Below are 25,660 nucleotides of genomic sequence, written 5' to 3' on the forward strand. Positions count from 1 at the left end.
GATGCAGGTAAAATAAAGCAGTTTACAGGAGCAAAGAACAATAAACGCACAGCAAGAGTGAGGAAGTGGCAGCAGGAACAAGCCGAGGTTAAGTCCAGAAGCGGGTAGTTATCTAAGGCGGGGTCAAGTCCAGAAGCAGGTCATCTGCTGATGCCGGGTCGAGAGCCAGGAAAATTGTCAGCCAAGCTTGGTCATACATGGAGAACATAAGACTGCTAGCAGTTATTCACCTTGGAGCACAAACACAAGGGCAAGGACTGCAACCCATCAGACGATAGATATAGTCAGGTATGCAGCATCATCACTGTGCCACGCCCAGGCAGCAGGCGAGTGATGATGCAATCAGAGTCTATGAGAGGCAGCAGTCTGCAGATGTCCAAGATGGCTGCCAACAGGTGGGCAAAGTAAGACCTTGACACCACGTCTACGACAAGGTTCTTTGCCCTTCGTATCCTGTAGAAGAAAAGTACTCTTCCCTGATGAGGCCTTTAATGATGTCATCCAGGGTAGCTCCAAACAGGCGAACTCCTTGAAAAGGAAAATCAGTCAAGGCCTTTTTTGAAGTCTGATCTGCAGACCAGCACTTGAGCCAAAAGACATGCCGAAGGAGCACTGCCAAAACAGAGAGACGAGCCATCAGGGGAGCCGCATCCAAAAAGGCATCACAGATAAACTGCAGCCCCTGGACCAGCTGGTCTGCCAGCTCGGGAAAGGCAGGGGGAGCGGTTTCCCCTCCAGGTCACGGCGTAAAAACTTAAGCCCCGTACACACGTACTGATCGGCCGTCTTTTGTCCAGGGCTGTCGTGTCTGCTGAAAACTGCAAAAGACTGCACACGAATTTTGTCTGCTAACAACAGCCGACTGCAGAAGTGATGTCATGTGATGGTTAACTTTCCTTGTCTTTTTTCTTTTCGGAGCATGCCCAGTCTTGCTAATCTGCTGTCTGTCGGCCGAAATCTGTACTGACTGGCGAACAATCGGCCGTTCTGGTGACGGCCAACAAAAATTTTAATGCCTGCACACCCGATTCTGTTCGGCCAAAAATGCGCTGTCGGCTGTCGGAAGCATCATACTAACAAGCCTACAATCGGCCGAACGGTCGTCGGCCGAATATTTACGGCCGACAATCGGTACGTGTGTACGGGGCTTTAGCTCACTCAGTCAGAGTTTTGGACACTAGGGCAATGGTTAATAATGGCCTCATTGCTGAGTGCACATAGTGTGGGCCACAGACTTTGCCTTCCGGTCAGCCGGATCCTTAAAGGCTGGGGACTCTTCAACCGATAGCAGGGTTGTCTTGTTAAATCTCGAAACCGGAGGATCCACCACCGGTGGCACAGTCCACTTCTTAAGAGGGGACTCCTCATAGGGGTAACGCCTAGGAAAGTGCCTAGGGACCCCACGGGGACAATTTGGACGTCCCCATTCTTTAGCGACAATTCTGTCTAAATAGGCAGCGAAAGGAACCACGTTTGCCGCTTTGGATGGCTTGTGAGTGCCAAAGCCGCTGCGTCCTCCATCTTCAGGGTCTTCAGATACAATCAGTGCATTCACCGGTGCCTTTTCGTGCACGGTCGCAGACGTGGAGGAATTATCCTCAGCAATCAGATTCCCGGCGCGTGGTTGCAGACCCAGCAGGGTGACCCACATCTGCAGCGGCTGAATCAGATTTACGATCTGATGAGACAGGTGAGGCAGGGGGCGCTTTTTTGCTAGCCTGTCGCCCGCAAGCCACCTCCACCCGGGACACAAGGGACTCCAGGACCACCGTCAGTGCATGCATGGATTGATGGTTTGGGACCCGGAGGGCCCCGCAGCCTCAGAGAGGGGATCACGTGGGGAAATGTGCTCCAAAGACTCCATGAGTCACAAGGGGGACCCCACAAAAAGTGTAAAACACTGCTAAGGGAAAACCCCCACCGTGCTGGCAACACCACCCGGACGCAAGGCACAAAGCACCAAGCGATCCTCGGCAGAGAGGGAGAGAACCCCACCAGTCTCCCCACCCACAAAAACAGGCATCTGCAACCACCAGGAGAATCTGCACTATACATGCGGCGATCAGGAAGTAAAATGATCCAGGAGTCAGCACCAGGGGATGAGGAGAGGCTCCTACCGCCGAAATCGCCCCCCCACAGGGCTCCACTGTCATGGCCGCTGCCATTTCCAATGGCAAACCACAACAAAACAGCTGTTGGATTACACAAACATGGCTGCCATGTATAGAAACACGCAGGCTACAACAAAATGTTGGCCCCGCAGAGTCGATCGTCCGGTCGCTGGCAGCGCAGCCCCCCCGGCCCCCAACACCAGCATAGCGCCCTGCCCCCACCCCAAATGGTGGATCAGACCACCCAAACAGCCCCAACCTATTTGGGGGGGGGGGGGTAGGATGGGAACAGATAACGGGGGGAGCCAGATGGGAAGGGGGGAATCCGGGGGGTCCGATTGTCCCAAGGAAGGGCCCACGTCCACCACAAACCCCTCCAGGGGGAGAGGGGGGACAGCTAATCGCCATACCAGGAACAAGGTGGGCACCATTTCAGACAGAACCCCTCTCCATCGAAATGGGGGGCTGTCGGCCAGGAGAAACGCTGTGACTCGGGCCGAGACCCAGTCGTATCCGACCTCGCGAGGTGTTTAACTCACAATCCAGCCCCCGTTCAGTGGGGTTATGTTGCGGCCCACCTAGCCCTCGCTAGCCAGACTGGGGTGACCACTGGATCTAGATTATCCAACCCGTCGCCCAGTTCGGCAGTTGATTGTAGATCTCACAGGAAAAATCCAGGATAAAAAAAATGTTCCATCTATAAAATTTTGCCAGGACCAAAGATCCCAGCAAGGAAATAGGGTCTTACTCCTGGCTAGGCAGAAAAAAAAACTGAGTGGCTATAGCAGAGAGAGGGAGTATACCCCCTGGGACTGCCCATGGGTGTAGCCAGAATTCTCTTCTGCCTAGTGTCCTACTCCTGTATGTGGCAGTATAACCCAATGGTTATGAATATCAGGAGCTGTGTCCGTCAATGAAAGAAAGAGAAATTAACTTTTTGATGCTATTCTAATTTAATGAGATGCACATATAAAAAAAGTTATGATTTAAAAAAAACAGTTATGTGCCAGAAATGTAACACTCCCATTGGTTGTACCCTCAACCAAACTGTCGAACCATCAAATGGCTGGTGTCATAACTTATTAAATGTGCAGCATTATGGCAGTTATAAATTTAACAGAGGCCAGATGGCAGCTTCCTTGGCTGAAAACGATAGGAGGGTTTACTTCCACTTTAAAACCCCACACAAACCCCAGCTAAGCTCAACCCCATAAAATGCACATAACAGGACCAGAGACAGTGAAAACTGTGTGTGACAGGGAGGTTATACTTTCAACTTTAAGACACAGAATGTTGAACAATAGAGAATGAAAGTGGTGATGTCTTTCAGCAAACATCAATAACATACCCGTATTTCCATGTTTGGTATACAAAGAACTCCAATCAGAGACTGGATGCCAGAATTCCCAGGCTTGCATAGGCTAATGATACCTAAGAAGGATAACAACATAGACGTCAATGACAGGGGATATCAGCATTACAGATGAAAGTGTGTCTATTAGCAAAGACTTGACAAATGATTTATAACACAACTGCATTCCAACAGCCAGCTGAAAACAAATAAGAGTAAACGCAAATAGTTTGGTGTCTCTTAACATTCTTTTCCAGCAGGTTAAAGGCCATCAACTGCTCACATGAGCATAAGATCATGATATAGATAAGTGTTTAGGTTCAGTAAGTTCATAAGCACAGTATGAAAAGGTGATCTCTCACTTTAAGTTCTGCCTGCAGGGGTATAAAACTATATATTTCTGCATCAATCCAAGTGTCAGAAGTGCACAGCTGAGTTTTCACTACTAGACGGAGATAAATTTGAAATAACTGAATTGTGTAAATTACAGTATCGATTAAAGTGTTTTATAGTTAAATATAGTAGCAGCTGCTTTTCAATATATATATATATATATATATATATATATATATATATATATATATATATGTATACACACACACATACACACAGTTAATTTTCAGCTGAAGACACCATTTTGTATTTGGGCAATAGGCTAAAATGCAAACATTTGACTAAAATAGCATAGAGCCACGCATTTTAACAGCCATGGATGACTTTGTTGGTACTCTTCTATTGCTTTGAAGAGCAGACAGGGATTACTTTGGCGCAGTTGGCCAGCTTAACCACTTGCCGACCAGCGACGTATTCATATGTCGCTAAACTTCAGGCAGGCATCACCCCGCCACATTTTTTTTTAGAGCTGGCGGTTGGCTCTCTAACTAGCCACTGGATTGCTTTTAGAAGCAGCAGGAGGAGACGTCGCCCCCCACTTCTGCAGCTTCAACAAGCTGTCCCACCGCTTCTGTCTGCTGATCATAGAGGCAAACAAAGACCAGGATGGCTTTGATCTCCTCTATGATATAGGAAACTAGGAGCAATGACCTTACATGAGATTGTTTAGTTAACCCGGATGTAAACAGAGCCATTTTTAAAAATGAAAAGCATTTGATCACACCGATCTAATGCTTTTAAGGGTAGAGGAGGGATCTGGGGTCTTCTAGACTTTTAAACTGCAGGTTTAAATCTTGCAAATCTTCTAGTATTGCTTATGAAAATTGGATAGAATAATATGCACAATGGAAATGGATAATGTATGAACTTACACGATTGGATATTTATATTGGAATGTTTCCACACATATCTAACACAGATTGGTTGACAAGATTTGAGACGCTCTATAGATCCTCTTGTACATATATATTTTGTCACTGTTTAGTATTCTATGAGATTTTTCATATTTTATTCTATTAGACTTGATCATCAGGTATAGATACTTCGTTTTTATTTTTCAAATAATAAATATATATACACACACACAGTGGGGGAAATAGATATTTGATCCCCACAGATTTTGTAAGTTTGCCCACTTACAAAGAAGTGAAGGGTCTAAAATTTTAATCATAGGTTTATTGTAAAAAATAGAGACAGGATATCAACCAAAAATCCAGAGCTCTTTTCCGGCTCCTTGCCAGAAAGTGACTCCCGCACTGCGCGGGAGTGACATCATCGTGACTCCAGCCACTCACAGCGCCGGAGCGGCCGAACCCAGAAGAGACGCCATGGGAACATGTCAGCTCCCTCAGCTGTGTCCGGGCGACCTTGTCGGGGCTTCGTTCTAAGGTAAGTATTTCATAATGAGCTAGTATGTGATGCATACTAGCTCATTATGCCTTTGTCCTGCAGGGTTTTCTTTTTTTTTTTCGGTGGGGATACAACCACTTTAACATATGCTCTAAAATCAAGTTAGCAATGGCAACTTAAAATTTCAATTCTCTGAGGTTTACTTTTAAAGGAAGAACATCAATGTCTGCCACAGGCAACACAAATTATCCAAAATATCTGTGCCATTAGACATTTAGATAAATGAGGCTCAGTGAGGGGATAACAATGACGAGGGATGAAAGAGAGCAGACAAGTCAGGAAGAAAAGACAAGATGTAACATGTTATACTTTGAAAAACCACATCTAGGAGCAGCTATTACAGTCAAGTGAAAGTTAGAGTAACTCGTACTAACCTGCCCATGATCGGAATGCTGCTACAATCCCCAGTTTGCTTGCCTGGAATCTGGCCTCTCGGTCCTCTCTGAAAAAGAAACACAGAACAACCAATGTTACCCTTAATTCACATAGCACAGGTATGTTACCAGGATAAAAAGGGAAGGTATAGCAGGTTCAGCTATATTTTTTTCATTAATTGCATTTAGGAGTAAAAAAACACTTTAAAAATATATTTTATTTAGTCAGGTAAACTATATATTGAATATTGATATCATATAACATTTTATCTCGTCAGCTCAAGATTAACCAGTAAAAATGAATCGGTTACATTGTAGACGGATACAGGTAATGCAACTTAGCGTGCTTTATTTACATAAGGTCATGCTTGCTTAGGTTTTTCCATTTGATAATTTATATACCTATTTTTATTCATTCATACATTGTACTTCTGCCTGCACTGCAGAAGTCAAACTCTGAAGTGGGACAAACTAATTTGAAAGAAGGTTAGGTCCCGTAGGGTTGCATTGAATGAGCCAAGCTTTTTATAGCATGGATAATTATTACAAGATAATACCCTGAAAATGAACTAAACATATATAAACAAGGCTCCATTTCAGATGGATTTTCAGCTACAGGTACAGATTTTTAGTGCAGTTAAACACATGTACAATGGGATCAATTCCATTAAAATTAATGTCACTGCTCTTATCTCTGTGCTTCCTTTCTGCAACTTTGGAGACAAAAAATATCTTAAAGCAAAATTGATGCAATTTATGTGCTGTTTCACACTAATTTAAAGTGAAGTGAAGTAAAGTGACTGGCCTCAGATGATTCACAGAAATCAAATTCTCCTACATAATTTGAATGGAAGTAGGGGAAAGACAGATGTAGATAAACAGATACAAAATGTAGAATTTACACAGAATCTCTTAGCTCTGAAAAGCAGGGGACGGAGAGCTGAAGAGGAGAGATCTGAAAGCTGATTGGAGGGAAGGGACACACACAGCAACAGAGTTAAGGCTGTCAGTCAGCTTGAGATCCCTCCCCTGTCACCTTTTCTTGGTGTCAGGAAAACTTGTCAGAAGTGATTCATGCTGATAGAGGAAGGAAACAGCAGACAAAAGTGACACTTGGTGCTCCTAATTGAGACAAGTACACACTATAGAGGGATATGCTTTGTTCATATTCAATGTCTGAGGTTTACGAAACAATAATTAAGAAGTGTGAATCAGGGCCCAACAGTAATGCACTTGAAGCCATTCCACTTTTAACAACCATCACTCAGCCCTGCATAGGTCAACACTACTGCACCATGCTGATGGAATACACAAGAAGAAGAAATGAAAACATTAAGCTCCGTTCACACCATGGCGTTTTAATACTGACGACATTGGTTAATGAAGGATTTCTAAACTCCTGAACATCCTAGTGAGTACTGTTGGGGCCATAATCCGTAAGTGGAAAGAACATCATTTCACCAGAAACTGGCCACCAGGTGCTCCTTGCAAGATTTCTATAAGAGGTGTGAAAATAATTATCAGAAGAGTTATCCAAGAGCCAAGAACCGCTTAAGGAGAGCTTCAGAACAACCTGGAATTAGCAGGTACAATGGTTTAAAAAAAAACAATAATAATGCACTCAGCTGCCATGGCCTGTATACACTCTCACCATGCAAGACTCCATTGCTGAAGAAAAAGCATGCTGAAGCTTGTTTAAAGTTTGCTGCACAACATTTAGACAAGCCTATGAAATACTGGAAGAATATAGTCTGGTCAGATGAGACCAAAATTGAACTCTGTGGATGCCATAATATACACCATGTTTGGAGGTCAAATGGCACTGCACATCACCCCAGAAACACCATACCAACAGTGGTAGTTTGGAGGTGGGAACATCATGGTGTGGGGCAGTTTTTCAGCATACAGTACTGGCAAACTTCATGTCATTGAAGGAAGGATGATTGGAAAAATGTACCAAAACATTCTTGATAAAGAAAAATGCTGCCATCTACCACCATCTACTTCAGCAAGATAATGATCCCAAACTCAAAGCCAAGGAAACTCTCAATTGGTTTCAAAGAAAGAAAATAAAGCTGCTAGAATGGCCCAGCCAATCACCTGACTTGAATCCAATAGAAAATCTATGGAAAGAACTAAAGATCAGAGTTCATAGAAGAGGCCCAAGGAACCTTCAAGATTAAGACTGTTTGTGTGGAAGAATGGGCCAAAATCACACCTGATCAATGCATGCGACAAGTTTCTCCATACAGGAGGCATCTTGAAGCTGACGTTAGCGTGTTCAATACCTTTTCCCTGTGTCATTCCTTTTTATTACATACAACTTACACATAACTTACAGTTGTGCTCATAAGTTTACATACCCTGGCAGAATTTATGATTTACATACCCCAGCTCTTAATACCGTGTATTCCATGTAATACCACAAAATACTTGAAGCGGTCATTGATGTTAGAGAGGTTGTACACTCGTTCAAAAAAATTTTTTTTTTCTTACAACCTGCAAGAGAAAGACACAATGAGCTAGTATGCATCGCATACTAGCTCATTATGAAATACTTACCTTAGAACGAGCCCCCGCCGTGCCGCTCTCTTACCTGTATGACGAGCGACATGTTCAGTCGCCCGTCTTCCGGGATCGCGGCATCCGGCCATCTGATTGGCCGGAGCCGCGGTGACGTCACTCCCGCGCACGCGCGCGGGAGCCGACGGTCACGGCACGGGGCTCTGAAGGAACGGCACGATCAGCCGTTCCTTCATAGCGCATGCGCCAGTGACGTCACTGGCTGCATTAAAGGTAAATATCTCCTAAACCTTACATGTTTAGGAGATATTTACAGTACCTATAGGTAAGCCTTATCATAGGCTTACCTATAGGTACAACTTCCTGAGGAGGGTTTACTTCCTCTTTAAAGAGGGGGAATACACGGTATTAAGAACTGGGGTATGTAAACTTTTGATCAGGGTCATTTGGGTAGTTTCTGTTGTCATTAGGATTTAAAAAGAGTACACACAGTTGACTGAGAATAAATGGCTTCAGCCAAACACTAACCATGAGTGAAAGAAAAGTTTTTTTGTGTTAGCATTCATATTCTCTGAAAAATGGCCAAGAAATCATAAATTCTGCCAGGGTATGTAAACTTATGAACACAAGTGTAATTTCTCAACTTATTTGTTTCAGTTTCTTTGTATGTATGAATTGCATGGGTAGTTACCGTAGATACCGTTATATCTTTCTCGTAAAAGTCAGCAGTGTATGTTTCTGAACAGAGGCTTGGAAGATAAATGTTGTGTTAACATGGTCTCTAACACCTCATCAGCTGTGTGCCACATTTAATGACAAGGCAACACCTCATGGTGAGGATTCACAGTACTGAAGGCGATAAATTATCTGATGTACCAAGAAATTCTTAATTACTAGTCAAAACTGTTCCTAACACAGCAGAGCACTGACAACATAGCTTAACCAGTTGCCGACTGCTCACCACAGATATACTGCGTCAGGGCGGCTCAGCTGCGCAAAATCATGTATATCTATGTGATTTCATGCACGCGATCTTGGCAGCGCACATGTCCTGCTGGAGCCACGCTCCCTCTGTGTTTAGATACAGCGGGGGGCAAGCAGCGGGAGGAGTGGCGGCGATTGCCGTCGGCCTCCTGCAATCGTCAGAGAAACCGACAGAAGACCCACCTGCTTATGTAAACAAAGCAGGTGAGTCTTCTGTCACACAGGCAGAGAGAGATCAGAAGTTTCAGCTTACCAATCTCCCTGTGCCTGTCACCGAGCCCTGCCCCCCCCCCCCCCCAGTCAGTAAGCATATTTAGGCATACATTAACCCCTTTGATCACCCCAGTGTTAACCCCTTCCCTGCCAGTGTCATTTATACAGTAACAGTGCATATTATTTGGCACTGATTACTGTATTAATGTCAATGGCCCCCAGAAAGTGTCAAAAATGTCAGTTAGTGGTCCGATCTGTCTGCTGCAACGTCGCAGTCCCGCTAAAAATCGCAGATTGCCATCATTCGGAATAAAAAAAAAATGAAAAGTCCAAAAATCTATCCCATAGTTGGCAAATGCTAAAACTTTTGCGCAAACCTATTAAAATATGCTTTTTGGGATTTTTTTGTATATATTTTTCGGGGGGATTTTTTTGTATAAATATGTAGCAGAACACAAACTGGCCTAAACTGATAAATAAAAACTTTGATTTTTTTTTAAATTTTTTTTATTGGGAATGTTTTATAGCAGAAAGTAAAAAACATTGTGTTTTTTATTTAAACTGTCGCTCTTTTTTTTTGTTTAGAGCTCAAAATCTAAAAACCGCAGAGGTGATCAAATACCACCAAAAGAAAGCTCTATTTGTGGGAAACAAAAGGATATCCATTGTATTTGGGTAAAGTGTCACATGACTGTGCAATTTTCCGTTAAATTGACGCCGTGCCGAATCGCAAAAAATGGCCTGGTCATTAAAGAGGAAGAAAACTCAGCTATAAAAATCAATCTTTTAGAATGTAATAAAAGGACTTACAATATTAATACATTACACATAAAATATTTCAATCATAACCTTCTTAAAATACCTTTATTTTTAAGTAAAAAATTTTTTCCTTCTTCCTGCTCTCGGCCGCATCAGGTCATCTCCTGCTTTCTGCTCCCCCTGCGGACGTCATTTCCGCCCTTACTGCACTTTAATTTAATTTAATTTTTTTTTTTTCCAAAACATTTTATTGTGTTAAAATGGAATGACAAGAAGTGAACATCACTTTTAAGCAATACAAAGCAATACAAAGATCATCGAAAAGAAAAAACAGGAGAAACAGCAATAAAATGCACAGAAAATAGGGTGAGTGAACAAACCACGACTCAATCATACAGTGAAGTGTAGGAATGTACAAGATCATCGTACGATAGACATTGTAAACCGTTCAAGGAGGTGAGGATAATCTTGTTCCCCATTCCCTTGGTGTAGGACCATGGGGAGAACATATAAACATGAACCAATTGCAACCTCCACCTCGGTTGGGTGTGCAACGAACAAGGCACCTTCAAGGGCAGTGGTGGCTCCCCCCACATGTCCGGACACCCCCAGAGGAGAACACGCTGTGTCCGGGCACAGGGGGCAACCATTAATGGTGTGTAGGTCGTCTTGGGGCTGGGAATTCCGAAGAAATCCACTGGAGGGGTCGGTGGAGTTAAGTGTTCTGGCCCATGAGCGTGGTCGGCCCTGCGGCTTGGGGGGGAACAGGGGAGCATCTGGGAGGGGGGGGGAGGGGGAGAGACAAGAGGAGAGGACGCTAGATAGAAAGAAAAAGAGAAAAAAGAGAGAGCGAGGGAAGAGATACTCAGAAGGGAGACATGAAGCCCGTGGCATTGGTGGGAGGGACTCGACCCAAGATGTAGTCAGTGGTTGACGGGAAAGTATGTCCGAAGCGTCCCGAACCCGACATGACATTAGCTAGCATCTAGGATGTGGTGGTCAATGTCTGAAAGTCAGGAAGTGTCGTGAAGTGTATCCAGGAAGCCCAGGTCGTGTAATATTTGTGGTGGGTATCTTTAGCCTGCGCAATAGTGTCTTCCATTTCTGCCACCCTTTTTAATTTAATTACATTGCTTGACTTTGATTACAAATGCTCTAAGTGTAATGAGGATGCTGCAGTTTTTCAATCCCCCTCCCCCTGTGTGACCTCTCTTGTTCACTCCCCCTGTGAGATAAGGAAGCTAATCGCAAGACTTCATAGCTGTGCCGTTTTCACACATACAGGGAGACCAGGCATTCTTTTCTTACTGAAACGGCACACATATCGTGCCGTGAATTGAATGACAAACTGGGGATGTGCCGATGACGTCATCAAGACGTCATCAAATTTTACAGGAAGAATTACAGGAAGATTATACAAGTAATCTTTTACAGGCACCAATCTATTGCTTTCTTTAGGCTGATTAGAAAGAGCTGAAGTGTAAACGGGGAGTTTACAACCACTTTAGGGGGATAAAACCTTCCGGAGCTGAAGTGGTTAAAAAAGTTCACCTTTAGTAACCTGTTACACCCATATTTTGGGTGTAAAATGCAACATGCTACCAAGTGAGTAGACTCTAACATCCCTTACAATACCCCCTTGGCTCCCGCTGCTGTCAATAACAGAAAGTGAGGAGGGAGCATGGGGCAGGGCTGAGCCACACTACGTGTGTCTTAAAGACAGAGAGAGCTTGCTCGGGGACAAAGACGCTCCCATTTAAAGCCGCTTGCTACAATGGCACTCAGGGGGCAAGACAGGAACGCCAGTAGGGGGACCCTAGAAGAAGAGGAGACTTCTACAAATTCAGAATATGTATTCTGTTAAGCCTGTCTGTTCCATTGTTAAATGTTAATGAACTTACACATTGCACTGTCCAGATGGCTAGAAAATTAGTTCAGGTTAATTCTATTTCTGTATAAAATTTCATCCTCATATGATAACGTAATCAGGCCACCCCTGACCTGTGTGTGGTAATATGATCAGGAGGGGGATGTGCTCATGTGTGTATAAATTGAGTGTGAAACTGTTCAATGAAATAGAAGATGACAGTACAAGCAAAGTTGTCGGCTAGCTTTGTATGGGGGCGGCTGGAAAACCTGATATCTATGTTCACGACTGGGGGGAAGCCGTATACTGACGGAAGTCCACAAGTACAGTGTGGGTTGAGGTTTCGTTATTCCAAGTAACGCGATCCCCATTGGCGTAACAATGCTAGCACCGGGGCCAACACTTTCATGAAGACCCGAGGAGAAGAGGCGAGACCAAAGGGTAAATTCACGCCTCCCATGGCAAAGCGGAGGAAGTGCTGGAGGCCGACAAATAGTGGAAAGCGAAGGTAATCGTGCTTAATATCAATGGAAGCAAGAAAAACCCCCCTGATGCAGGGAAGCCACCACGTGCGAACAGGCTTCATTCTTAACTTCTGCACCCGCACAAAGCAGTTCAGTGCCTTGAGGATCACAATTGGCTGCACCTTGCCTTTCTTCCTGGGGACTGTAAACAGGTTTGAGTAAAATCCCTGAAAATGTTCCAAAGTCGGAACCGGGACCATCACCCTTTAAAGTAAAAAGATTTTCACCGCCCCAAAAAGAGCCTGTAAGTGGACCAGGGACAGTCACACGTTGGAAGGAAGAACCTTACTGGAAGGTAAGAACCAAACTCGATCTTGTAGCCGGAACAAATGACCTTGTGGACTCCCCTAACTTGTACCAGGGGAGTTTATGGGTCCGGGAAGCAGCAAAGACTTTCTCCTTACCCCAAATATGGGTGAGGGCGCACCTTCATGCTGATGGGGCCTTGTCTACGGGTCTGGAAAAGCCCACTCTTGCAGTTCACTTGGATCCCCCAGGGAACCCCCGAACAGGTCTGATCACTTGACAGTCGACCCTGAGGCACGAAAAAAATTCTTATGAGCCGAGGAGGAGGGCCCATGTCTACAACGACGGTCCTTGCCCTTAGTAGCCTGCGGGAGAAAGGTACTCTTCCCCCCTGTGAGACCTTTAATGGTGTCATCCAGGGTAACACCAAACAGGCGATCTCCTTGAAAGGTAACATCAGACAAGGCCTTTTTAGAAGTCTGGTCCACAGACCAGCAACTGAGCCAAAAGACATGCCAAAGAACCACTGCTGAAATAGAGATCAGAGCCACTAGGGGAGCCACATCCCCTTTATGATGTCTCTTCAGCAAAGAGACATCATATATAAACTGCAGCCCCTGGACCAGCTGGTCTGCCAGCTCAGCAAAGGCCGGGGAGCTACTCCCCCTCCAGGACATGACGCAAAAGCCTAGCCCATTCAGTCAGCGTCTGCGACACCAAGCAATAGTGAATATCGGCCTCAGTGCCAAACCAGCCAGGGTGTACATATTGAGAGCCACAGCCTTTGGCTTCCTGTCAGCCTTGTCCTTAAAGGCCGGAGACTCTTCAACCAGTATCATGGTTGCCCTGTTTAATCTGGAAACCGGAGGGTCCACCACCAGTGGAACAGTCCACTTCTTAAGAAGGGACTCCTCATAGGGTTATCGCTTAGTAAATCGCTTAGGGACTCCAAAGGGACACTTTGTTCTTCCCACTATTTAGTGACAATTCTGTCAAAATAGGAGGGGAAAGGGAACATCTTTTCTGCTCTGGAAGGCTTGTAAGGGCGGTTGCAGAAGTGGAGGAATCCGCACTGAGGAATCAGGGCGCGTGGTCGCAGACCCAGCAGGGTGACCCACGTCTGCAGGGGCCGAATCAGGTTCAGGATCTGATAAGACAGATGAGGCAGGGAGCGCTTTTTGCCAGCCCATCGCCCAAAAGCCACCACCACCTGGGACAACAAGGACTCCAGGACCGCCGTCAGTGAATCGATGGATGGATGGGACCCGGAGGGCCCCGCAGCCTCAGAGAGGCGATCAGGTGGGGAGATGTGCTCCAAAGACTCCATGAGTACCCAGGGGGAACCGCACAAAAAAAGTGTAAAACACTGCTAAGGGACAACCCCCACTGCTTGGCAGCCCACCCGGTTGCCAGCCACAGAGCACCAATCGATCCTCAGTAGAGAGAGGAACCAACCAGACTCCACACCCTATAGAAACCAGGCATCGCAGCTACCAAGAGAATCTGCACTGCACGAACGGCGATCAGGAAATGAAAAGATCCAGGAGTCTGCAACCAGGGGATGAGGAGGGGCTCCCAACGCCCGTAATCGCCGCCAGGAGGGCTCCACTGTCATGGTCCCTGCTATTTTCAATAGCAAATGGGCCCTGGACTGCACAAATATGGCCGATGTGGATTAGGCACACAGGCTACAAGAAAATGGTGGCACCACGACGCACCCAGGAGAGATCCCTAGGCTTTAGAGAAAGGGCACTGGCAAGAAGGGGGGGCCCTGGCGGGAGCCCCCACGAGGTGAAGCCCCCTCACAGCCGATTGCCTGGTCTCCAGCTGCGCAACCCCCCTCCCTGCATCGCCAGAACAACACACTACCACCACCCTAGGTGGTTGACCAGGCCACCCCACAGCCCCAGCGGGCAGATGGGGGGCGAGATGGCCCACAGGCACCACCTGACTGAAGAGGGGGATGCCTAACGGAAAGGAGGGGAACCCAGGGAGGGGCCCACGTCCACCCCAAAACCCTCCAGGGGGAGAGGGGGGACAGTTACAATACCAGGAACCAAGCGGGCACCGCTATAGACAGAACCTCCTCTTCATCTAAATGGGGGCTGTCGGCCAGGAGGAACACTGTGACTCGGGCTGAGACCTGGTTGTATGCGACCTCACGGGGCGTTTAACTTGCAGGCCGGTGTGGCTATGTCGCAGCCGACCTAGCGCAGAGCTGAGGTCTGTGCACGCTCTCTGGCCAGACTGGGGTTACCACTGGATCTAGATTATCCAGGCCGTCACCCAGTCTGGCAGTTGATTGTAGATCTCACTGGAAAAAATCCAGGAGAAAAGAAATCAATCTAAAAAGAAAAAAGTGCCAGGACCAGTGATCCCAGCAAGGAACTAGGTAGTCCTAGTCCCTGACTAGGCAGAAAAAAAAAACTGAGTAGCAGAGAGAGGCTGGTGTGCTCATCAGTCTGCTGCATCTCATTCACTGTCCAATCACAGGCTGGGGACAGCAACAAGACCTAGTTGTATTACTTAACGCGGTTGTATACTTGTATAATGAGCTAGTATGCATCGCACCTTCAGAGCACATGCGTCGCTGGTTTCAGCGGCTGCATGCAGGGCGAATATCTCCTAAACCTTGCAGGTTTAGGAGATATTAATTATACCTACAGGTAAGCCTTATTATAGGCCTACATGTAGGTAAAAGGTAAAAAGTGGAGTATACTACCACTTTAACTGTAGTAAAAAAAAAAAAAAAAAAGGTCAGGCTTCCATGCTGGCTGTGCAGTCTGGCAGAACTGGATGCAAAAGAAAAAGGCAAAACCAAGGACCAAGAGAGGTCCCAATAGGTGTGTTGATCTATCCTGTGTTTATGTAGGAGATATGATCAGAAATGCATTTATGTAGAAATCTGATCGTCTTTCCCACATAAAATGAGCTGCAACTATACTGTATAGCATGATATACAGTATACTACATTTTTTCTTTGACAGGTCACAAAAAGAAGTGTTTCTTCATCCTGCCTATCTTATTCTAAGGTCAGCACAATCATATAATTATGTATTGATGCAATTTGATGCAGATGTAATATTTTGATTGTAATGTATATTTCTTCATATTTCTTCAGTGCAGCATCTACCTGGTCTTTGTAATGCCCTGCTGAAGCTTTAATTGCGAAACGCGTTGGCTTACCCAGGGGCCGTTAGACTGCATATACAATGAGATCCGTTGGTGTGGTACTCTGTTATCAATTTCAAGTAATCTTTACACACACGGATCCATGTACTACTCTTTTATCTTTCATATGTTTGTTGCTATGTGATGTCATAATTGTTTTTTATCTTTTTGCACAATAAAACGAATATGTTTTTTATATAGTGGTGTTGTGTCTGTATCCCTACAACCATATACATGCCGATATAGTCCCGCTTTTTTGGGACCTCTCTTGGTCCTTGGTTTTGCGTTTTTCTTTTGCTCTATGGGGATGATGGCATGGATATCACGGTATACTTTTTTGGACTACAGAACTGGATGCACATACAGAAGCTCTGGTGAACTCCATGCCCAAGAGTTAAGGCAGTGCTGGAAAATAATGGTGGTCACACAAAATATTGACACTTTGGGCCCAATTTGGATATTTTCACTTAGGGGTGTACTCACTTTTGCTGCCAAATTTACACTGTTATACAAGCTGTACACTCACTACTTTACATTGTAGCAAGGTGTCATTTCTTCAGTGTTGTCACATGAAAATATATAATAAAATAGTTACACAAATGTGAGGGTGTACTCACTTTTGTGAGACACTGTAAATACAAACCCTGTGTGGTTGATTTACTAAAACTGGAGTGTGCAAAATCTGGTGCAGCTGTGCACGGTAGCCAATCAGCTTCTAACTTCAGCTTAATTAAGCTTTGACAAAAAAAACCTGGAAGCCGATTTTCAATCTCCAGCTTTAGTAAATCAACCCCTTTGGTAAAACAGCTCTCATTTATGTATTTAGTTTGTTTATTTAGCCATTTGCCTGGAGTTTTAACTTTAAAGCCACTTGTCTTTTACAAGTAAGCTTGAGATTTATATAACTGCCTATAGGCAGTTTTTTTCTCTGGAAATACTGAGGGTTTTATTGTACTGACACATATGCCCTTATCACATGTATATTTTAATTACCCTAGTGACAGGTTTACTTGTGCCCCTAACAGTGCCCACTGGCTGAGAAACTGAACACCAAGGCTCCTTTTACATGGGGCAGATTCCACTCGGATCAGCTCACAGATCCTCTGCTGATTGGAGCAGAGCAGGCTGATGAAACATCCTTGGCTTCTGCAGAGTGGACACAGACAGAGCCCGCTCAGCTGTATGGGTGGCCAGGAGTAAAGACTCCGCTGTTTACACCCGATTACCTCTGATACTAGGGTTACCACCCCATCCCTTTAAACCTGAAGACATAATAATTCCATAGGTGCTGAGGCTAATTTAATGCAGATGAGGCATTTAGTTTATTTACCACCTTAATCAGCCACAGAACCTGTGTAATTAATATGTGTTTGGGTTTAAAGGAATGAGGTGGCAACCCTATCTGAAACGGATGGATCGCCTTTCATTTTTTTTTTTTAGCAGACCAGTTTGGACCTAGATGTATACTTTGTTTTGATTGTGCTCTATTATTTTAAATATAGTTTCTAATAGATACCTACATCCCAAATTATATGATTTTAGAAAAAACACACAGTACACACTGTGTCTTTTTCAGCAATAATCAAATTTCTTCTGAGTATGAAAATTATGTTGATATCCTCTAGGGATTTATCATTATAATTGTTTAAGATGTCTAATCCCATTTGAGGGCAAAACAACAAAACTAAGAAAGAATATAAATGGTATCAACCATATATGTAAAATGTCAAATGCTTTTGTAAACTTTTGTACCGCAATTGATGATAGTGATCTATATATGTATGGGTCTTTGAGAGTGTTCATTTGTGGCACTATGTCCCAGCTTCGGTACCCCCTTCCCAGGCGCGGATTATCCAATTGGCCTTTAGATGGCGCAGTGGCTCGTCTTCCTGCGAGTGATGCGGTCTCTGGGCAAGTGAGCGGAGGTGCACTCATGCACTTCCGCCCTCACTTGCAGCTTCCGGGAGCCCACGAGTACTGTGGAGCTCCTACTTGTAGCAGTGGGCATGTGCCAGTTTGGAGACCGGACCCGGAAATACATCATCTCCAGCCGGAGCTGACGACTTCTGGGTTGGGGCTTTTTAACACACACACGCCGCAATGGCGGCAGAGGAGATGGATGTTTGGCGGCAGCACTGCAAGGTAACACACTATATGGCTATCAGACGGATATTTCCAGGAGGTTATTTAGGACCCTATTTAAAGCATTTTTTTATTTTATTCCTAATTAAATTTTGATCTATAGATTTGGGCCAATGTTTGGGGCCATATCAAGTCCTGAAGTTATACAGGAACCTGCGCTCAGCGATATAAATTAAAGGTAACCATACATGACAATTATTATCCTCCTCTTACCCCGATAGAAAATCCATTCTAATTGACATTTAAATCGTTTTACCTTTTACCTGACCACCTGTATTTTTTACCCCCCCCCCCCCCTTTTTTTAGCCAATTTAAAACAAGCATAGTGTTACCATTTTGGTCCATCTCCATCTCCTCTACATCCATATGTAACCACTGAGTGACAAGTTAACTGGTAGATTTATCTTGAAAGATTGTGATATGGCGGCACCTATTACATAATTCTATACATATACAGTGGGTACGGAAAGTATTCAGACCCCCTTAAATTTTTCACTCTTTGTTATATTGCAGCCATTTGCTAAAATCATTTAAGTTCATTCTTCTTCCTCATGAATGTACACATAGCACCCCATACTGACAGAAAAACACAGAATTGTTGACATTGTTGCAGATTTATTAAAAAAGAAAAATTGACATCACATGGTCCTAAGTATTCAGACCCTTTGCTGTGACACTCATATATTTAACTCAGGTGCTTTCCATTTCTTCTGATCATCCTTGAGATGGTTCTACACCTTCATTTGAGTCCAGCTGTGTTTGATTATACTGATTGGACTTGATTAGGAAAGCCACACACCTGTCTATATAATACCTTCCAGATCACAATGCATGTCAGAGCAAATGAGAATCATGAGGTCAAAGGAACTGCCTGAAGAGCTCAGAGACAGAATTGTGGCAAGGCACAGATCTGGCCAAGGTTACAAAAAGATTTCTGCTGCACTTAAGGTTCCTAAGAGCACAGTGGCCTCCATAATCCTCAAATGGAAAACGTTTGGGACGACCAGAACCCTTCCTAGAGCTGGCCGTCCGGCCAAACTGAGCTATCGGGGGAGAAGAGCCTTGGTGAGAGAGGTAAAGAAGAACCCAAAGATCACTGTGGCTGAGCTCCAGAGATGCAGTCAGGAGATGGGAGAAAGTTGTAGAAAGTCAACCATCACTGCAGCCCTCCACCAGTCGGGGCTTTATGGCAGAGTGGCCCGACGGAAGCCTCTCCTCAGTGTAAGACACATGAAAGCCCGCATGGAGTTTGCTAAAAAAACACCTGAAGGACTCCAAGATGGTGAGAAATAAGATTCTCTGGTCTGATGAGACCAAAATAGAACTTTTTGGCCTTAATTCTAAGCGGTATGTGTGGAGAAAACCAGGCACTGCTCATCACCTGTCCAATACAGTCCCAACAGTGAAGCATGGTGGTGGCAGCATCATGCTGTGGGGGTGTTTTTCAGCTGCAGGGACAGGACGACTGGTTGCAATCGAGGGAAAGATGAATGCGGCCAAGTACAGGGATATCCTGGACAAAAACCTTCTCCAGAGTGCTCTGGACCTCAGACTGGGCCGAAGGTTTACCTTCCAACAAGACAATGACCCTAAGCACACAGCTAAAATAACGAAGGAGTGGCTTCACAACAACTCCGTGACTGTTCTTGAATGGCCCAGCCAGAGCCCTGACTTAAACCCAATTGAGCATCTCTGGAGAGACCTAAAAATGGCTGTCCACCAACGTTTACCATCCAACCTGACAGAACTGGAGAGGATCTGCAAGGAGGAATGGCAGAGGATCCCCAAATCCAGGTGTGAAAGACTTGTTGCATCTTTCCCAAAAAGACTCCTGGCTGTATTAGATCAAAAGGGGGCTTCTACTAAATACTGAGCAAAGGGTCTGAATACTTAGGACCATGTGCTATTTCAGTTTTTCTTTTTTAATAAATCTGCAACAATGTCAACAATTCTGTGTTTTTCTGTCAGTATGGGGTGCTATGTGTACATTCATGAGGAAGAAGAATGAACTTAAATGATTTTAGCAAATGGCTGCAATATAACAAAGAGTGAAAAATTTAAGGGGGTCTGAATACTTTCCGTACCCACTGTATGTATGTATATATATATATATATATATATATATATATATATATATATATATATATATATACACACACATATTAAAATATGTCAATAATAAGTGGAGGAACTACACCCCCTTTTTCTTTGCTCACCGGCTGATTATCACTCGATGTATAATTTCCTACCATAGTAGAGCAGCAATACATTTCTTTAATGACAGTATATTTAAAAATGAGCCCCCACACTCGCCGGGGAGACGTTTTTTGCATGCCACACACTTTTTCCATCTTTCTATCTAGCCACCTGGAGCACTGCGCATGGGTTATGTGGGATTGGGCCTTGGACTGGGCTGTCACTTATAGTAACGCTCTCAAAATATCTATGTCTGTATGCATTTATGAATAACTATTTGTACTGATGTTTGACAGTAATGTTACCTTTATCGTGTTCTTCCTCCCCTGAAGAAGCTTTGTATAGCGAAACATGTCGGGCAAGGATCTAAGCGGTGGCACCAGTAGCCCCACACTCAAATAAAGAGGACCTTACTTGTCAAACAACTTTGAATTGTCACCAGTAACTTGTTGGTTATATATATATATATATATATATATATATATATATATATATATATATATATATATATATATATATATATATATATATATATATATATATATATATATATATATTTTCTCCCCTTTTCTGTATGTATGTTTTGTAAACCATAAATGTCCCTTTTTTAGGCTTTAATAAAATTTGTAAATTTTTACATATATGTAGCTGTAAATCTTTGAGTATGATACCAGGAAAGTCCCCTTTAGCCCACTTTTTACCAATGGACCTAGATGTAGGTAGGTGGGTGTGAACGGGCACAAGTCGGAAACACAATTTCATTTACACTTGTCTGTCCATAGGAATGCATAGACTAATCGACCAGGTCTGCCTGAAAAACAGAGATGGGTCTGATCGGATCACTCAAGAGAAAGGGGCCCAACTCCCCATTCTGAACCCATTTGGGGGTGGATATATATATATATATATATTTTTTTTTTTTTATAATCAGTGTAAGCACAATAAATGGAGGAAAGAAACATAAAACAATGTTTAAAAGAGCTGCTAACTCTTAAAGGATAGGTTCACCTTTCTGAACATGTTACACTCATATTTAGGATGTAACATGTTCAGCATCAAATCCCTCTCCCCCCGTTCCCCTCCCTCCTTGTGGCAGTGAGATCTTCTCCTGTACTCACTGCCACAATTTAAAGACAGCGCAGCCGTGCGGTGCTACGCCCACGCAGACGCATCTTTGGTTCACAGATCCCTGTGAATGAACTAACTACAAGCCTTTGCGGCTCTCTGCTTGTAGTTCTCAATGAACTACCACGGTGCTGTTGAGCATTATAGTGGTTCATTGGTTCCTCCTGTCAGTTTTAATTTCCTCAACAAAAACGTTTTCGTCAATGTTTTCGTCCGTGGTATTTTTACAGTGACGAAAACTAAACAAAAAGTACAGCACATTTTTGTCCGCTGGCAAAAATCAAATATGTTTTCTTTGACGAACGAAAACAGGAAAAGAATGTGAGGCAGGGATGTTTACTAACTTCTGGTTTTCACTGAGCTTAGCCTTCTTCTGCTCCCAGCAAGCAAGCGAGTTGAAGCGACTGTGTGCACCATCCACGGCTGCCAGAGACCAGAGCAGCACTGTGCATTACAGGTCATCCTTCAGACCTGAGATCACCATTCAGCACTGTGCAGCATTTCAGGCCTCCTCTGACCAGTGCCCACAGGAATGGCCGCATCCAGAGCACTGTGCATTACAGGCCATCCCTCAGACCTGAGACCACCATCCAGCACTCTGCAGCATTACAGGCCTCCTCTGACCACAGGCATGGCGGCATCCAGAGCACTGTGCATTACAGGCCATCCCTCAGACCTGAGACCACCATCCAGTACTCTGCAGCATTACAGGCCTCCTCAAACCACCATCTAGAGTGGCTAAATCTGTATCTGTGAGTTTGTTCAAACCTTAATACCATTTATAATAACATGATATTAGATTTTTTTTACTCCAGGAGTAAATCAGGTTTTAAGGTTGGAACATGCACTACACAGATTTAGCCATTGTGATATATAACTTATATATCACAATGGCTAAATAGGTGTCTGTAGTATGCTCAAACATTAATACCATAAATAATAACATTTTAATAGATTTTTACAACAAGAGTATATAACGAGTTTGGAAATTCTATAAAAATGCTTAAATAATGCATTACAATTTAACTAAACACATTCGATTTTAGTTGACTAAAATTATTTTATTCGACTAAAATGCAATGGAGAGTTTAGTCGACTAAAATACGATGACTAAAATGGGACTAAAACTAAAAATGGCATTTTAGTCAAAGACTATGACTAAAACTAAATCAATTGCGGATGACTAAAATGGGACTAAAACTAAAATGGCATTTTAGTCAAAAGACTATAGCTAAAACAAAATCAAACTTCGATGCCAAAATTAACACTGCTGGCTGTAAGATGCACAGGCAGACAGCTTACTCTGCCAGTTGGCAGGAGACCTGCATGGCACCAGTGATTTGACTGACCACAATGCTTTTCAGGCTCTTAAAACAAAAAATAGTAAATGATAATTTTTTTACTTGCAAAAAAGTGAGTGTATTATTTTTTGTTAAAAGGTGAAATGTTTATAGCTGCAAAACCCATCCAAAATGCAGCAGCAAAACTAATCTGGAAAAAAAAAGCTGCCAAAATCATTTATGGCACACAATCATAATAAAATGAGTGCAATTGCTATTTTTATTATGATTTCTTTATACAAGGTCTGATGTAGAAAAATCACCTTGCCGGGTCATTACAACTTGCTGTTTGTTCCCATGTTAGTGAGGGTTCTCTCCATGACCTTTGCATTTGATGGTTTCTACCAAAATTGTATATGCCTATAAGGCCTCATGCACACAGATGTTTTTTTTTTTAACTCTCCAAGAAGTCAGCAGCGTTTTGTAAAAGTGTCTAAAACTTTTGCAAGCTTTTAGCAGCTTTTACAGGCGTCAAGCACTTGGCCGTTAATTCATGTACTTGGCCAGAATAAATAATTTATTGTCACCATTGAAATGCATTCATGCTCAAGCACTGGCATTTAGGCGCGTTTAGCAGCTTCTAGTAGCATCAAGCAATTTTTCTGCCCAAAATCTGCTGCTCCTAGACGCACTGGCAGTGGGTTTTTTTCCTGCCTCTAAAAGCTACTAAAAGTCTATGTGTGCATGGATACATAGGCTAACATGGAGGGGCGTTTAAAGTCTGGAAAAATAGACCACCAGACAACCCTAGAAGCAGCTGTAAAAAAGTCCAGTGTGCACAAGGCCTATTATGGATACTGAACTGTCAGCTCCACAAGGATAGTGATAGGTGGGAACTGTTCAGGGAACTCCGCATATATGTAGCATAATATACTACTTTATAAACATGGTAATTGAGTAAGAAAAACTGCATGCACTTACTTGAGCTGTCCTTCGGCTGTGTCTGGATTGTGCCTGTAGTGAAAGTCTGTGTATGGCGCTAAAATTTGCTAAAGAAAAATAAAAAAGAATTAGAATGTTTTATAAGGTGAACAGAACCATTTATGCAAGATTATGCAGCATTTTCTATAGCTCCTGGTTTTCCCAAGTGTTGCCAGTTATGTAACACCATCACAACCTGTGCAGGAGTCAAAGCTGGACCTCCTACCCAATCACACTGCAGTATTCATTGTTTCCACTGGAATTCACACTATGGTCAATTCACTAAAGCTGGTCATAGATGGTTGCAGAGAAAAAAATCACTTGATTCCCCCATCAACACAATCAGTGGTGATGGGGGAATTCCTCTAGGGGGGCTATTGTGTTCTCCTGGAAGGGGAGCCATCCCGGCTAGAATACACAGTGATTATTGTCAGCACCTATGGCCGTTGGTTAAAATCCAAAAAATCCAACAGGCTGGTTGTACCCAAGTTGATCGATTGATCAACTTGGGTACAACCAGCCTGCCCAAACACGGTTTGAATCTCAGCCGGTCTCTGCTGACCCGGCTGAGATTTGAACCGTCTATGGCCAGCTTAAAGCAAAGCTCCACCCAAAAGGAGAAGCACCGCTTGCCCGCCTCCTCCCCCCCCCTCTGCTGCCACATTTGGCACCTTTGGGGGGGGGGGGGGGGGGGCTCAGTTTGTCGCAGCTCCCCCCCACCCCCTCCTTCCCCTGTAGCCTTCTGGGACACTTCACAGGTGCGTAGTAGGAAACCGGCTGTGAAGACACAAGGCTTCTTTGCCGGTTTCCTTAAGTCAGGATGAAACAGGCTGAATACCACAGCAAGTTGATAAACAAAGTGGCACCCACCTCTAATTCAACATCAGCGCGCACATATTGTCGTGTCTTTGGATGATTGAGAAGGTGCAGGACCGTGGTGATGAGAGCCTCATTTATTCGGCTAAGCTGGCAGTCAATCACATTTTTCAGGATAGTACTAAGACCACCTCTAAGCGCCACAACTTCTGGGTTCTGAAGTGCTGGATCAAGAAAAAAAAAAAATATACAAAATTATAATGAACCACCTACAGGTGAATAGTGCCTCAATGAGAGTCAATAAAAATAATTAGATGACTGACAAATTGCAAACGAGAAAAATACAAAAATATATAAGCACAGGCAGGGATCAACGTCATTTTAACATGGAACATCGGCCTTAAACTATTATATAGCTAAATAGAAGAAGCCCAGAAACAAATTAGTAGAGGAAAATCTGTTTTTAAACTGGAATACAAGGGAACAACGAAATACACAGATGAAGTACATGTAAGAAAGCTTTACTTGTCCCTTCCCGAACGTGAGATTGAAGAGTGAAAAGAGGAAGTAGCAGACTGATGAGCCAATCGTTCAGTAATTCTGCTTTCTCTTCCTATCAGCATATCCCTCGTTAGCACCTAAGCACTGCAGTAAAACAAACTGGTTACATGTGGAGCTTCATTTTCTGAGCTCTGCTGTACAGGGATTACAAGAGGCTAATACCAGGTCAAATTCAGGTATCTGCTCTGCTTAAAGCAGATCTCCGCAATTATTGTCCATTTAAATGGTTTGTTTGGCCCACAGCAGACCCAAATTAACTATTTACTGCACTAACAGGTGTGCTTGCTGGGTGCGCTGTATAAACTATATGTGGCCTCAGTTACATATAGTATGGGATGGGGACGTCCCACTCCCAGAACAAAATGGAGTCAGACTGAGTGATACTAATGAATGAATACAAAGCTTCTTCTGATTGGCTGAGGCAGAGAGGTGGGCAGATGGCATGACAATCTCTGTTGCAACCATTCAGGGGAAGCTTTGTATTTATTAATAGAATACAAAGCTTCCCATGAACAGCTGAGCGCCATTTAGCCTGACTCCATTTTGTGCTGGGAGTGGGAAAGGAAATCCCCATCTTACTACAGGAACACAGCCCTGTATACTGTATGCAGCCTAGGCTAGGCTACATACAGT

General features: G+C 43.8%; 1 protein-coding gene across 2 annotated transcripts in view; it reads right to left on the minus strand.

The window, feature by feature from the left end:
- Positions 1 to 25,660, minus strand: part of RICTOR (RPTOR independent companion of MTOR complex 2) — a 270,400-nt gene that overhangs the window by 105,192 nt on the left and 139,548 nt on the right. For both annotated transcript variants that reach the window (XM_082264794.1, XM_082264793.1), the window contains exons 8-11: positions 24,521 to 24,690; positions 23,651 to 23,718; positions 5,640 to 5,707; positions 3,460 to 3,542 (exon numbers count right to left, since the gene is read on the minus strand). In XM_082264794.1, the coding sequence (XP_082120920.1) occupies positions 3,460 to 3,542; positions 5,640 to 5,707; positions 23,651 to 23,718; positions 24,521 to 24,690 (389 nt within the window). The remainder of the gene's footprint in view (positions 1 to 3,459; positions 3,543 to 5,639; positions 5,708 to 23,650; positions 23,719 to 24,520; positions 24,691 to 25,660) is intronic.

Source organism: Pelophylax lessonae, assembly GCF_965119305.1.
Source record: "Pelophylax lessonae genome assembly, chromosome: 1".
NCBI lineage: Eukaryota > Metazoa > Chordata > Amphibia > Anura > Ranidae > Pelophylax > Pelophylax lessonae.